General features: G+C 39.7%; 1 protein-coding gene across 10 annotated transcripts in view; it reads right to left on the reverse strand.

Moving 5' to 3' along the window:
* Nucleotides 1-2,261: 2,261 nt before the first annotated feature.
* LOC126981261 (bromodomain testis-specific protein-like) overlaps nucleotides 2,262-12,252 on the reverse strand; it is a 54,415-nt gene continuing 44,424 nt past the window's right edge. For 8 of the 10 annotated variants that reach the window (XM_050832193.1, XM_050832185.1, XM_050832176.1 and 5 more), the window contains 7 exons: nucleotides 12,041-12,081; nucleotides 11,013-11,148; nucleotides 9,382-9,474; nucleotides 6,520-8,051; nucleotides 6,006-6,175; nucleotides 5,357-5,573; nucleotides 2,262-3,919 (listed from right to left, as the gene is read on the reverse strand). In XM_050832193.1, coding sequence (XP_050688150.1) covers nucleotides 3,848-3,919; nucleotides 5,357-5,573; nucleotides 6,006-6,175; nucleotides 6,520-8,051; nucleotides 9,382-9,474; nucleotides 11,013-11,148; nucleotides 12,041-12,081 — 2,261 coding nt within the window. In that variant the 3' untranslated portion in view covers nucleotides 2,262-3,847. The remainder of the gene's footprint in view (nucleotides 3,920-5,356; nucleotides 5,574-6,005; nucleotides 6,176-6,519; nucleotides 8,052-9,381; nucleotides 9,475-11,012; nucleotides 11,149-12,040; nucleotides 12,082-12,252) is intronic. The other 2 variants (XM_050832160.1, XM_050832152.1) reach the window with 2 other exon arrangements.

Raw genomic sequence — 12,252 nt, forward strand, 5'->3', positions numbered from 1 at the left:
ATAGAATTACATAGATAACCAGACCACACAGGCCCTAAGGCCCAAACTAGGTGGTCTGTCCTAAACCTACATCAATTTATGCAAGTCTGAGTCCTTACTTAAATTAAGCAAAGAGAATGCCTGGCAACGATATCAGCAGTGTGGGATATCTACACCTACCACTGGTCCAACATGAGGAATGGTATTCAAGTATCGCTCAGAATTCCACTTTTCCCACATCTACATGACCTCTGCATGTGTATCACGAAACACGAGAAACTGACCCAGATCCAGAAAGGAGTAAACAAATATTTCTGGGGCCAGTGATCGAACCCAAGATCACCCAGACAGGAAGCCACTCCTCCAACTAGCCAGCTAAAGAGTAAAGAGGTACCCAAGTTAAACCCAACTATTATTTTTTATAGTTAAGTGGGTTTGGGGGGCTTCACACATCAGTCGGGTCACTACAACCGCCTCATTGCGATAGCAATGGACACTTTCAGTAGAGTGCAGAAGTTCATTGTAGAGTTTACCTGATAAGCGTATGCGTAATGCCAATGAGGCAGAAGCACACTTTAGGCTTCATGTCTCTCAGTGTAGTATGCTCCGAGTGAGGGTTGTGAAGCTGGAGAGGTTTTCTATGTCAAACTTGACTCCATATTAACCCATTGTCTCGATCCTCAGGGCAAATTCCTTGGACAACTTCACCCTACTACTGGCACTGAGAGCTAGCTATAAGAGAGGTAGCCGAGATATGTGTTGGTGGGACCATGGATCCAGTACCATCAGCACCCCTGGTCTCTTCTGAATATTGTGAAATCCAGAAGGTTGAAAATTGCAGGTTATTGGTATGAGAGACCAGAGTTGCCCTGCTGGACATGATAGAGCAATGCTGGAGGGGTAGCTGAGGAGATTGACCACATCCTTGTCAGTACTCTTTCAAGGAACCTCCAGAATTGCAGGGTTTACCAAACTGCAAAAATCTTTGGAAGTGATTATAGACTTCTTGTTGCTACATTCAAGCTTCAAATTATGCCCAGAAGAATCTCAAGACAACCATTGTTGCATCTTAGGCTGAAAAACTTATCAGATCATTTCAGTAAACTTGGCTCTCTTGAGGAGCCTGTAGGATATCCCCTGGGAATGGTGTCACGGGGTGGTTGACATCCCCAGGTGCATGCTCATGACCGACTTATTTAATTTACGTACATTTGAAGTCGTATTTTCTTTGGGGTCATTGGGATCTAGTGGGTAGAGACTTTTGGACTACTGGTCAGGATCAGAGTTTAAATTCTTCCATGGGCAACTGTTTGTGGGATTGGTTGGCCAGGGACGACACACACACGCACTCTTCCATTACAGTTTATCATCACTTCACTTTCCTCATCTTTCTGGAAAAACCTGCATATGATGATGAAAATAATAATCATTGTAGTATCAATAATAATAATAATAATAGAATAATAATAATAATAATAATAATAATAATAATAATAATAATAATAATAATAATAATAATAATAATAATAATAATGATAAAAATAATAGGTTTATTTCATCCAGCATCCATCTTTCACCACACACTTCGCTATATTCTTTTCATCCTTCTTGTTTGCTCAGTCTTTTCAATGTGACTTTTCATCCTTAACTTAGTTCCCATTGATTCAACTCACTACATCCCTTCAGCCTTACAAACCTTAGCTTGAGGTCCTATCCTCCCCCTCCAACATGTTCCTTTTTATTTATTTTTATTTTTTATTTTTTTATTTACGTGCCAGTCTACAGCGCCGGTAGGCTTTCTTTAGGGGCCTGGATGGTAGTTGGCCCCAGCCCGTCATGGCGCAGGCAAGTGTTTTATAATGACGCCATCTTTTCTTGGCTCGTGCTGTCCCTCGGAGCTCGTTCTTGATTCACTTGGACGGTTTCCTCTAGAGTCCGGGTTGATGGTTGGTCTTCAGGACAGCATGTGGGTAATCTTAACCCATTCGGCGGTGACTGAAAAACCCCAGGTGGTAGCGGCGGATTCGAACCCGCTTCGTCCATCACACGGTGAATGTGGGCCCCACACACTAACCACTCAGCCTTGATGTTCCCTAGTGATGTCAGTTCAAGTCATTGGTATCCTAATTACTTGTCTTTGTGTATCTATTATATCAGTGGCATCGAACAATCAGATTAATAATAAAAAAACGCAAACACACACACGCACATGCACACAGTTGACTAGTTTCCAGGGGGTGGAACGAGTGTGCATGATGCCGTTGTATGATCAAAACAATGGAGCTTTTCATAACCTTTAATCTCTCCTCCACAACATTTTTAGATTTTTGATCAAATGTATGAAATTTATGACACATCTATGATTTAGTTATATGGAATGCTATAAGCAAGTTTGTCTTCTGATGCACATGTCATGACTACTATATGCCAGGTAAATCATGGCTCTCACCATCTGCTTTTAAATAATATAACCATTAACTATACAGCTATATACACACGTCAGCAGCCCTGGAGCACCGACATAGCACAACCTCTTGCACGTTGGGATATGGTTATTCTCCTTAAAAAACAGAAGAAAAATAATTCACAGTACGGTTTTATGTTAAATAAAACTCCACACATTCAATGTGAGTACGAGTATTTGAGGCCATAAAAAAGAAAAAAAAAGTGTTACTAGTAAACCACCATTAATGCTGACTGTTTACTATGTGCCATTATACTCCTAAGCTGATTCCCAAAGTTTACAAGCTTTCTTCAAGCACTTAAGAGAATGCGTCCTGTCCAAAACGTAAATCAAAGTTAGGTACCATACCCAAGGTTATATAACAAACCCAAAATGATGGTCTACTGGCTTTTAAGCCATATACTTTTAACACATTTTATTAAAAAATCCTAAGTCTAATATTGATTAACATTTTCTTAGATGAAAATCGTTGGTCAATATGGAAAGTTAATGTATGGCGACATAAACACCATAAAATATCCACGGCTGAATACAACAGCCGCTTGTTGAGAATCTGTTAGAAGTCTAATAATGAAACAGCCTTTACATGCAGAGTATTTGTATTGTCCTCTATCTTTAACAAAGCACCAATACAGCAATGCACTGTATAATAGGAGGATCCATTTATTCCACTATAAATGCACTTGATAATTTTATGTTAAACAAAACAATCATCCTTCTGAATGTTACAACAAAAGAGCAAACACACACTCAAGTAGTACTCTGACCAGTCTACTCACTTGGAATATTACCATTTACATTTTACCATATGCTTTAACAGTGGAATTGGATGAATCATATAAATAAAGTTATCTTCAAGTATGGACAAACATAATATTCTGCCATGTTGTTGTACACTGTTCTTGATAAGCTTTGACTTGTGCTTCCAAAAGTGGTCCGCTGTGCCTCAGGAAACGTGGCGATCCTGACAGACACTGAAACACATTGCTGGACCAGAAGATGCAGTCCATTCACTTCCTCATCTTGTCAACTTGTTTCTTTATAACCAAGGCAAAGAGTCACAAGGTTGTCATCCATAGTAGGAAATATATTCCTCTACCCAGGGCTGGCTAAGTGAATCTAACACCAACCAGCAGTGGAGCTGATGGTTGTACAACTTGCCGACAACATGCACTGGCAAGGGACGATTTCACAGCCAAAATGTAACATTTACATCTGTTTGTTTCATACATAAATTTACAGCAACAACGAGAACTCTCACATAACCATAATAAATATAAACACAGTTATACCTATATGTACAAAATATATCAAATAATGAGACTTAGGTGATGTCTGAGTTGGGTTGTATACAAGGAACAAAGCTGACATGAATAAAACAATATTTTTGGTATGATATCTACATTACTTCCCACACTGTTCCTCAAATGCTGCCATCAAGTCACTCTGGCGATTCATGTCAATTTGACCGGCCATCTGTGGACATGAATGAGGGTAATAAGTATAATTATAGAGAGACAGGATTTCTGTAACATATGACAATTGAGACAATAAACTAAACATTTGATAAACTTCCATGTGATTAAAAGTATTCTTCCTCTGAGCTAATAGTTTATTTCAGAGGATACATTACACAAGACTCATCTACACTACCTGGGGAACCTGTCATAGGGGTAATTTTCCTTGTATCATAAAATAATAATGACACATTTATATATGTTAGTTGGCTGCCATCTAATCTAAGGTGAATCGTGCAATTGAAATACCTGCATTCCAAGATGAAAATCATGATAAGGATAATGAAACATATGTAAGTCAGCCATAGCTAAGAGAAAATGAGTGTTCCCATCTGCTTAGAAATTCAGTTCAAGCATTTTTCAAAACTACAAACATTTCTTTACTAATCCAAAAATATATTCTGTGATATACTTTCTTCATAGCACAGCACTGCCTTTCCTACAAACATAATATTTACAGCAGACTCTCTGTTTAATAGGAGACAGGTGCCAAAGAAACTCCAGCAGAATGGAAGTGTTATTTCAATGAGATTTGTTGATATCATTAAAATGATAAATGGAGGCTAACTGGAGGCTCAACTGTACTTTAATCTGTTATTTTATCTAAAGCATGTCACTTGCGATTCTAGTGGCCATAACCTCTACAACTACTGCTTCATCCTAAACTTCCTCCCCTAATGTTATCAAGAAAGTTTTTTTATGATGTGATGCAGATTGTTCCCAACAACCTAATGGCAGTAATTTCTCCTACAAACTTCGGTATTCAGTCTTTTTAGTTTGTCTCGTTAGTCAGTCAGTTTGCCTATTTAGTCAATCAGCCAGTCAATCAGTCACATTTTGGTAGTGATATCGTTAATTTTTTTCATCAACACAGGACTTCATATATCTTCAAACTCTCAATACTTCCTTAACCCATCCTTGTTCTGTACTTCCATCCATTCCTTTGCACATCACTGTTACCCTCTTCTATATATATATATTTTTTATTCCTAAGTGGCCCTAAATGTCTCTTTGTTTATCCATCCTTGTTTTCTTCGTCCATTCTTTCCTTTACATGTCACTGTTACCTCCCCTTCTATTTATGTTTTTCATTCTCAAGTGGCCATGTATTTATCTTTGTTTACCCTTCCTTGTTCTATTCTTCCAGCCATTTCTTTACCTATCACTGCAACCTCTCCTTATATATATTCTTATTCTTCAGTATCCCTATAGCTCTCTTTGCTTCTCTATTCCTAAGAATCTCAAGATGGAACAGAAAACAAAACCGGTAATACACCCGGCTTACCTTCGTATCCGTTCCTGTTCTCTAAGTTTTTGTCCGAATCCTTCACTAAATTATGTCTCTTGGTTTCTCTACTATTAAGGATGGAAAACAAAACAAACTAGTAATACTCACGGCTTCTCTTCGTCTCCGTTCCTGTTCTCTAAGTTTTTGTCTGTCTCGATCGCTGAGTTTTGCACTGTCATGTGAGGGAGTTGGTGTGGCCGGGGGATGGGAGCTCGGAGGGCCGGCGGGGGTGGCCAGCTGAGGGTGTGGTGACGTTGAGGCTGTCATGGGCGTGGCAACCTTGGGGCCTGAAGGTGGTCGCTCCCTGACAGTGAGTGATTCTCTTCTGGTATGAAATCAAAGAAAAGGGGAGGAAAATAGATTAGAATATGTGTCTCTCTTATATGTGGTTATTTCCTGACTCTCCTTCCACCTTAAGCCCTAAATGCTATTCCACCACATCCACATCTAATTTGCATATCTCACAGTTTGCAGGTGTAATTAGCTTGTATTAAATCACTTCTACAGCATTATAGCAGATTTAGATAACATCAATGGTAAAAAATATATAAAATTGCAAATGTCATCACTGTCAACAACTCTCAAAATGGTCATTATCTATGCAGTTCCTCATTGGCAGGTGTAATTTACTTGTATTAACTCACTTCTACAGTATTTTAGCAGTTTTAAGTAACATCACTATAAATATGATATGATCTGCAAATGCAAGAGCTGTCAACAACTTGCAAAATGGCCATTATCACTTCAGTTCTTTCACCTTTGCATTTCCTGAGTTGCTCGCGCCTCCTTGGCCTGCTCCATGGCCCGCTCCAGCGCTTCCTCCTCCACACGGGCTCGCTCCCTCTCAGCCTCCGCTCTGGCCCGCTCTTTCTCGACTTGCTCTTTCTGCTGTCTCCTCTGTTCTTGTTGCTCAATGATCTGGCGTTGCTGAAGAGAAATAAAACACTATCTTGTGTGACAATTCTCCCTAGAATGATTCTATATTACGTTTAATGCACAGATCTGAAGGGGGGAGAGGGAAGAGGCATTCCTTGTTTATAACTAACAGAAATACAGAAGGAATCCTCAGAGATATAGTTGACTGTACAGTATTTTTGTGACTCAAATATACTTCAATAATTAAGTGTTTGCAAGTTGTGCTTCTCATGATCAGTGCAGCAAGGAGTGAGTGAAAATTATGATCTTGTAAAGCCATATATGGATAAAAAGTTAATAATCATGTAGTAGCAATTCATAACATTCTTTAATTTATTTCAGCAAATATTACATACCCGTGCTTCTTTTTCTTTTGCCACTCTCTTGAACTGAGCAAAAGAATCACTGGCTGAGGTCTTGAGGGAGGTTGATGCCGTTGGCGAGGGGACGGCGCTCTGGGCCAGCGACGACCAGGAACTCAGATTTTTTGGGGTTGGCTTCGGCTTATTGAATGAATTACTTGATGATGACTTGGGAGTGTCTGGTGCTGAGGATGACTGCTTCTTTTCCTGGGCCGTGAGGTAATTGACGAGTGCCGAGGGATCCGCTGCATGCTGCCGGTGCAATGCGGAGACATCTGGGTGCATGTCCATGTCTGGCTGTTTACGCATCATTGACTGGTCCTGAGTTTGAGACACTGACGGGTAGTAGCCCAGACTTGTGTCTAGCCCTGCGGCCTTTAGATCAGCCAGGCTTGTTTCTGGTAGGTGTGACGGCAGATCCTGGTGGGCCTCTATACCACTGTGCATCATGGGGTTGTGAGACGGGACTGCATTAGAGGAAGATACGGTGGGCATGGCAGCACTGCTGGATGACACCACATCCACCAGGCTGGGTATCATGCCACTGGACACGGCACTACTCAGCCCTTCAAGCCCGGTGGGTCCCAGAGAGGTCAGACCACCTAGGCTAGTGATTGCACTTATTCCCAAACTGTGTACCAGCGACTGTGCCGCCATACCCAGCGGCATGTCTCCCGTGAACCCATTGGACACTGAAGGGTGAGGAAGTCCAGTGACATTGTGGCCCACTGGCCCTCCAGTGAGTGAGTGCTGCTGCTGCTGCTGTTGGTGGTGATGGTGTTGCTGCTGCAGATGCTGAAGCTGCAGCTGCTGTTGATGGTGCAAGTGTTGCTGTTCTAAGGTTGGTGGCAGAGAGTGTGGAGGAAGCTGATGAGGCTGCTGCTGTTCCTGATGGTGGTGTGGGTGATGCTGCTGTGCCTGCTGATGCTGTTGATGATGTTGTTGTTGTTGTTGCTGTTGCTGTTGCTGCTGCTGCTGCTGTTGCTGCTGCTGCTGTTGCTGGTGTTGTCGTTGAAGTTGCTCTTCTTGTTGCTGCTGTTGCTGCTGCAACTTTTGCTGTTGTTGTTTTAGTTGCTGCTTCTGCTGTTCCAACTGTTGCTTTTGCTGTTCTAACATTTTCTGTTGTTCCAACTGTTTCTGTTGCTCTAACTGTTGTTTCTGAAGCTGCTTTTGTTGATATTTTTGTTTTTCTTGCAACTGTTCCTTTTGCTCTTGTTGCTTTTGCTGTTCCTGTTTTTGCAGTTCTTGAAGTTTTTGTTCTTGTTTTTGTTGTTCTTGCTGCTTCAACTGTTCAGCCTGCTGCTGCTGCTGTTGTTGCTGCTGCTGCTGCTGTTGCTGTTGTTGCTGCTGCTGTTGTTGCTGCTGCTGCTGCTGCTGCTGCTGCTGCTGCTGTTGTTGTTGTTGTTGTTGTTCTTGTTGGGGCTGGGATTTGCTGGACTGCTGAGGTGTAGGTTTTGGGGTACTGTTGCTTGTCAGAATGCTTTTTAATTCAGACTTGACTGGTTCTTCATTTTTTACTTCAGATACTGAAAGCAAAATTTTAAAAATTTTCATAAATTATAGAATTCATCAATACTGACACAGATATTCAGCCTATAGTCGGTCCAAATTGGTTTGGTCAATTTACACCGAGAGGCCCCTCCCCCATTCTGGCTAAGCTCCGCCCCCCTTTCACCTGACTGGCTGTTGATGACATCATAGATTGTATCAAAGACACATACCAAATATATATGATTGAGATAATCTAGCTTCTTTCATGATTAAAAAATATTCCAAACTTAATTGAATAACGACACTCTACTTAAACAGTCAATGACATCACTTCAGAAACAAAGTACAATCATAATACTGCAAGTTTTCAAGGGAGAACAGGCCCTGCAAAACGAGCACTGAAGGCGATGATTGTAGGCTATCTATAAAGTAATGCACACTTTCCATCATTATTTCCTACATAGCTCATTCACATAGGCATACCAAATATAATCACATAAAAAATATATTCTACAGTAGCTTCATATGAGTAGGAATCATTGTATTGAGGAATAAGTTTCGTTATTCAATTAAGTTTCGCTATTTTTAATCATGAAAGAAGCTAGATTATCTCAATCATATATATTTGGTACGTGTCTTTGATACAATCTACGATGTCATCAACAGCCAATCAGGTGAAAGGGGGGCGGAGCTTAGCCAGAATGGGGGAGGGGCCTCTCGGTGCAAATTGACCAAGCTAATTTGGACCGACTATAACATACGAAAGGAAAAAGATTACACAAATAGTCCAGTGTGCCCCAGAGGCTACCATTATGCTTACAACCACTCCAGTGCATCATGTAACACAGACATTAAGAAATAATACAAAACCAATTACTGATTTTGATCTGGCAATTTTATTATCAATATACATCTATAAAAATAAATCAAATAATTTAAACTTTCAAGACACCAAGTCACCCAAGACACAGAGACACGTGCTCAGCCAGACTTGATCTTTGACTTTTGGGGTCATATTAAAAGACATTTCGCTGCCCAAGAACTCCTATTTAACAAGGCTTTCTTAGGAGTTGTGGGCATTTCCAGGAGTAGTTTTATGACCCTGATGGTAGTTTGACCCTTCCTCTGTACCGTGAACCTAAAGAAACACTCATTAGAACCCGACTGACCCCCTCTTTGACCTTTAGAAATAGCTGATGTGAGAGGCCAAAGTGTCTTATAATACCGACCTTGGTGTCTTTCAATTACTTCTCACAGGGATAGAATGTTGCTTCTTTATAGTTTGTTTATCTTCCCTGGAATTGCTACAAATAAAAATAAAAAAATAGATAAATGAATAAATAAACAGAACACTAGAACACCCACCTGAAGAAGAATTTTTATTGCCGGAGAGTCCGAGAGTGACCTTTAAGCTTTGTACACGGCCTGTTGAGGAGTCCCCTTTGGAGTCCCCTTTGCCTGTGGAAAATGGACAGTAAAATTAAGCATCACAACCTTAAAAAAATTAAGACTAAAGAGGCTGTGCATTACAAAAACATCTCATAAGTAACAAGTAAGCCTTAGTCAGATACAGTAAAGGTCTGCTAATCTGAATAACAGGAAGCCCATCCAAAATTATCCTTAAGCGTTTCTATATTTTCTGATAATTTCCTGGGTTCCGCAAGTAAGTTATCCTACAGTATTTTTTCAGTTTACAGTTTCCTGCCTTAACAGACTTGGACCTTTATAATAGGCACACCTAACATCACCGTAGCCGATCCAGGATTCAGGACGTTTCCTAGGGTAGAGGAGGTAACGTTATAATTGTATTTCGTAAAGAATCCTTATAACCAAAACCTAACTAAAATTATGAGTATTCTTTTTCTTGAACACAACATTGAATAAACAACAGAACAATAATATGAAAATACGTATAGCCACCGTTACCAGATTGTCGTTCTCAGAGCACAGTATTTACTGGTTTCTGACGCCTAACTATTGCCAAGAAACATCAGAATTTAACTCTTTTAACGATAACTGTAAATGAGTTTTGTTATTGGAGCCCAGAAGACAGTTTGGGGTAGGAAGTCGGGAAATATAATCGGCTGAGTACAACAATTTGGCAACGCTGAGGCTATAGCCCCGTGGCCCAAGGCAGCAGGCCCGCCATTTTGAGGGTATCAGATACCTGAAATAGCATATTTTTACTGCGCAAAGAAGGTAATGTCACTTATTGTGACTGTGAGCTTTCACATTTATCTATTTGTGTATATTTCATGGTGGCAAAACCTAAATTACCAGTTTCATTTTTACTAGTGACACGAATTTGTGACTGCTTATCACAATAGAATTTCACTCTAATAAATTAATCAGACACCACAGAAATATTATCAGTGTGTGCATGAATGAATACAAAGATTAGCACATACTTTGATTTAACTCTAGGATGTCTCGTGGATCATTAATTAATAAAAACAAAATATCCGGATAGGCTACTCTTTAGCCCGTTACCTTCAACGGCCCCCCAAAAACAGTCCCTCCGCCAAGTTTGTACCTCACATTTGGTGATGTTAGGTGCGCCTATTTCCTGAGCTGCACAAGTCATAGTTATTTAATTTCTTCAGCTTACGATTTCCTGCCTTGACAAATTTGTACTACTGGGATTTTCTGACCACTGGAATTCCAACTAGTGGGCCTTTACTGCAGTTGACAATCTGGACTTTTTAATGTTCTAGACATGATAGAAGCATCGTCATACATTATTCTTCATCCTATTGTTATTATTATTGAGATCCATTTAAGGGCAGCAAGGAATTTGATAGCCATCATCAGAGTGAGTCTTAGAATAGAAGTTTGTAGTTGGGACAGAATTAAGGCTTCTGTTATTGAGGAAGAAGAGGTGAAGTTTATATATAGGAGGGATGATTTTTCACAGATAGGTATTTCAATCTTATGTGCTGGGGGAGAAAAAGAATCTGCTCTGTAAAGACTATCACAACTCCTTCTTTCCTACTCACTTATAGTTGCGTGAACCATCGGGGTGTTGTGGTTGGAAGATGAGTTAGAGTTGGAGAGCTTGCGACCCTCTCCTTTTCCTCCCCCCTGGTGAGGCTGTTGGTGTTGGTCTTGCTGCAGCTTTTGCTGAGACTGTTTCTGTCATGGCAACCATTATGATAAGTCCCAACTCTAATTGCTGCTGTTTTTGATTTTTTTATGCATGACATGAAACTATATCTGTGTCAGAAACACAAAACCTGGTAAGTTTGGACTCCATTCACAGATTATCAGGTTCTGAGTTTTAGGCTCAACACCAAGCATTAAGTATTAAATATTAACCTGGTAGCAGCGACGGGCCAAATTTGTGGCTTTACCGTGTAGCAGCGATGGGCCAAATTTGTGCCATGATTTAAACCCCCAAAAATAAATGATACATAATCTGATCACAAATGCTTTGATATATATTATGAAATGGTTTGTGTGAGGGGTGATTTTTTCTCATTTTTCTCGCTTGGAGGGACAACTAAGAAACATGATCCCCGCTGCTACCGGGTTAAATATTACCTAAGAGTGAACTAATTTTTGTCATTCTTAAGAATTACCAGGATTCGGCAAAGAACACCAGAGAATTAATAAATAAGTAAAGTAAACCTTTGGATTTGCATGGCCAAGAGATGCCTTTGCCTTTGTAAATACTTTAAAATATCTATGTGTAATAAAATCCTGCATTATAACTCAAAATTTCTGTGTTGTTTTATACACACTTGCCTAACACTGAGACTGGCAACAGTGTTTCAAATCCACAAATATTTGAGTGACATATTTAGTGGATAAAAGTTATATAGAACCGAAAAATTCTTCATTACTATTTAAGTTTCAATTCATCTTTGTAAATATGAATGTTATATATATTAAATATTTCAAGTAGCAAATATGGAGGGATTTGAACGTTCAAAATAAAAAAATATAATTAGTTGTTATGCGATCACATTTAGTACCATTTTGTCAGGTTTGAAACCTACTGCAGAAAAACAGCAAATTGTCTTACCTGAGAAATATCAAGCTTTGCTCTCTTAGACTTGCGATTCCCTGAAAACGGAAACAACAAGATTAAGCATAACTAGAGCACAAAACTTACACAAGATACACATCAACTTTAACCCAGCATAGATAACCTGTGGACTAAAACTTTTCTTTATATACTGTGATGTCAATACAGACAAATAAAAATAGGTCAAAATAAAAATAAGTCGAAGTGGA

The sequence above is a fragment of the Eriocheir sinensis genome, chromosome 4 (genome assembly GCF_024679095.1).
Source record: "Eriocheir sinensis breed Jianghai 21 chromosome 4, ASM2467909v1, whole genome shotgun sequence".
Taxonomy (NCBI): domain Eukaryota; kingdom Metazoa; phylum Arthropoda; class Malacostraca; order Decapoda; family Varunidae; genus Eriocheir; species Eriocheir sinensis.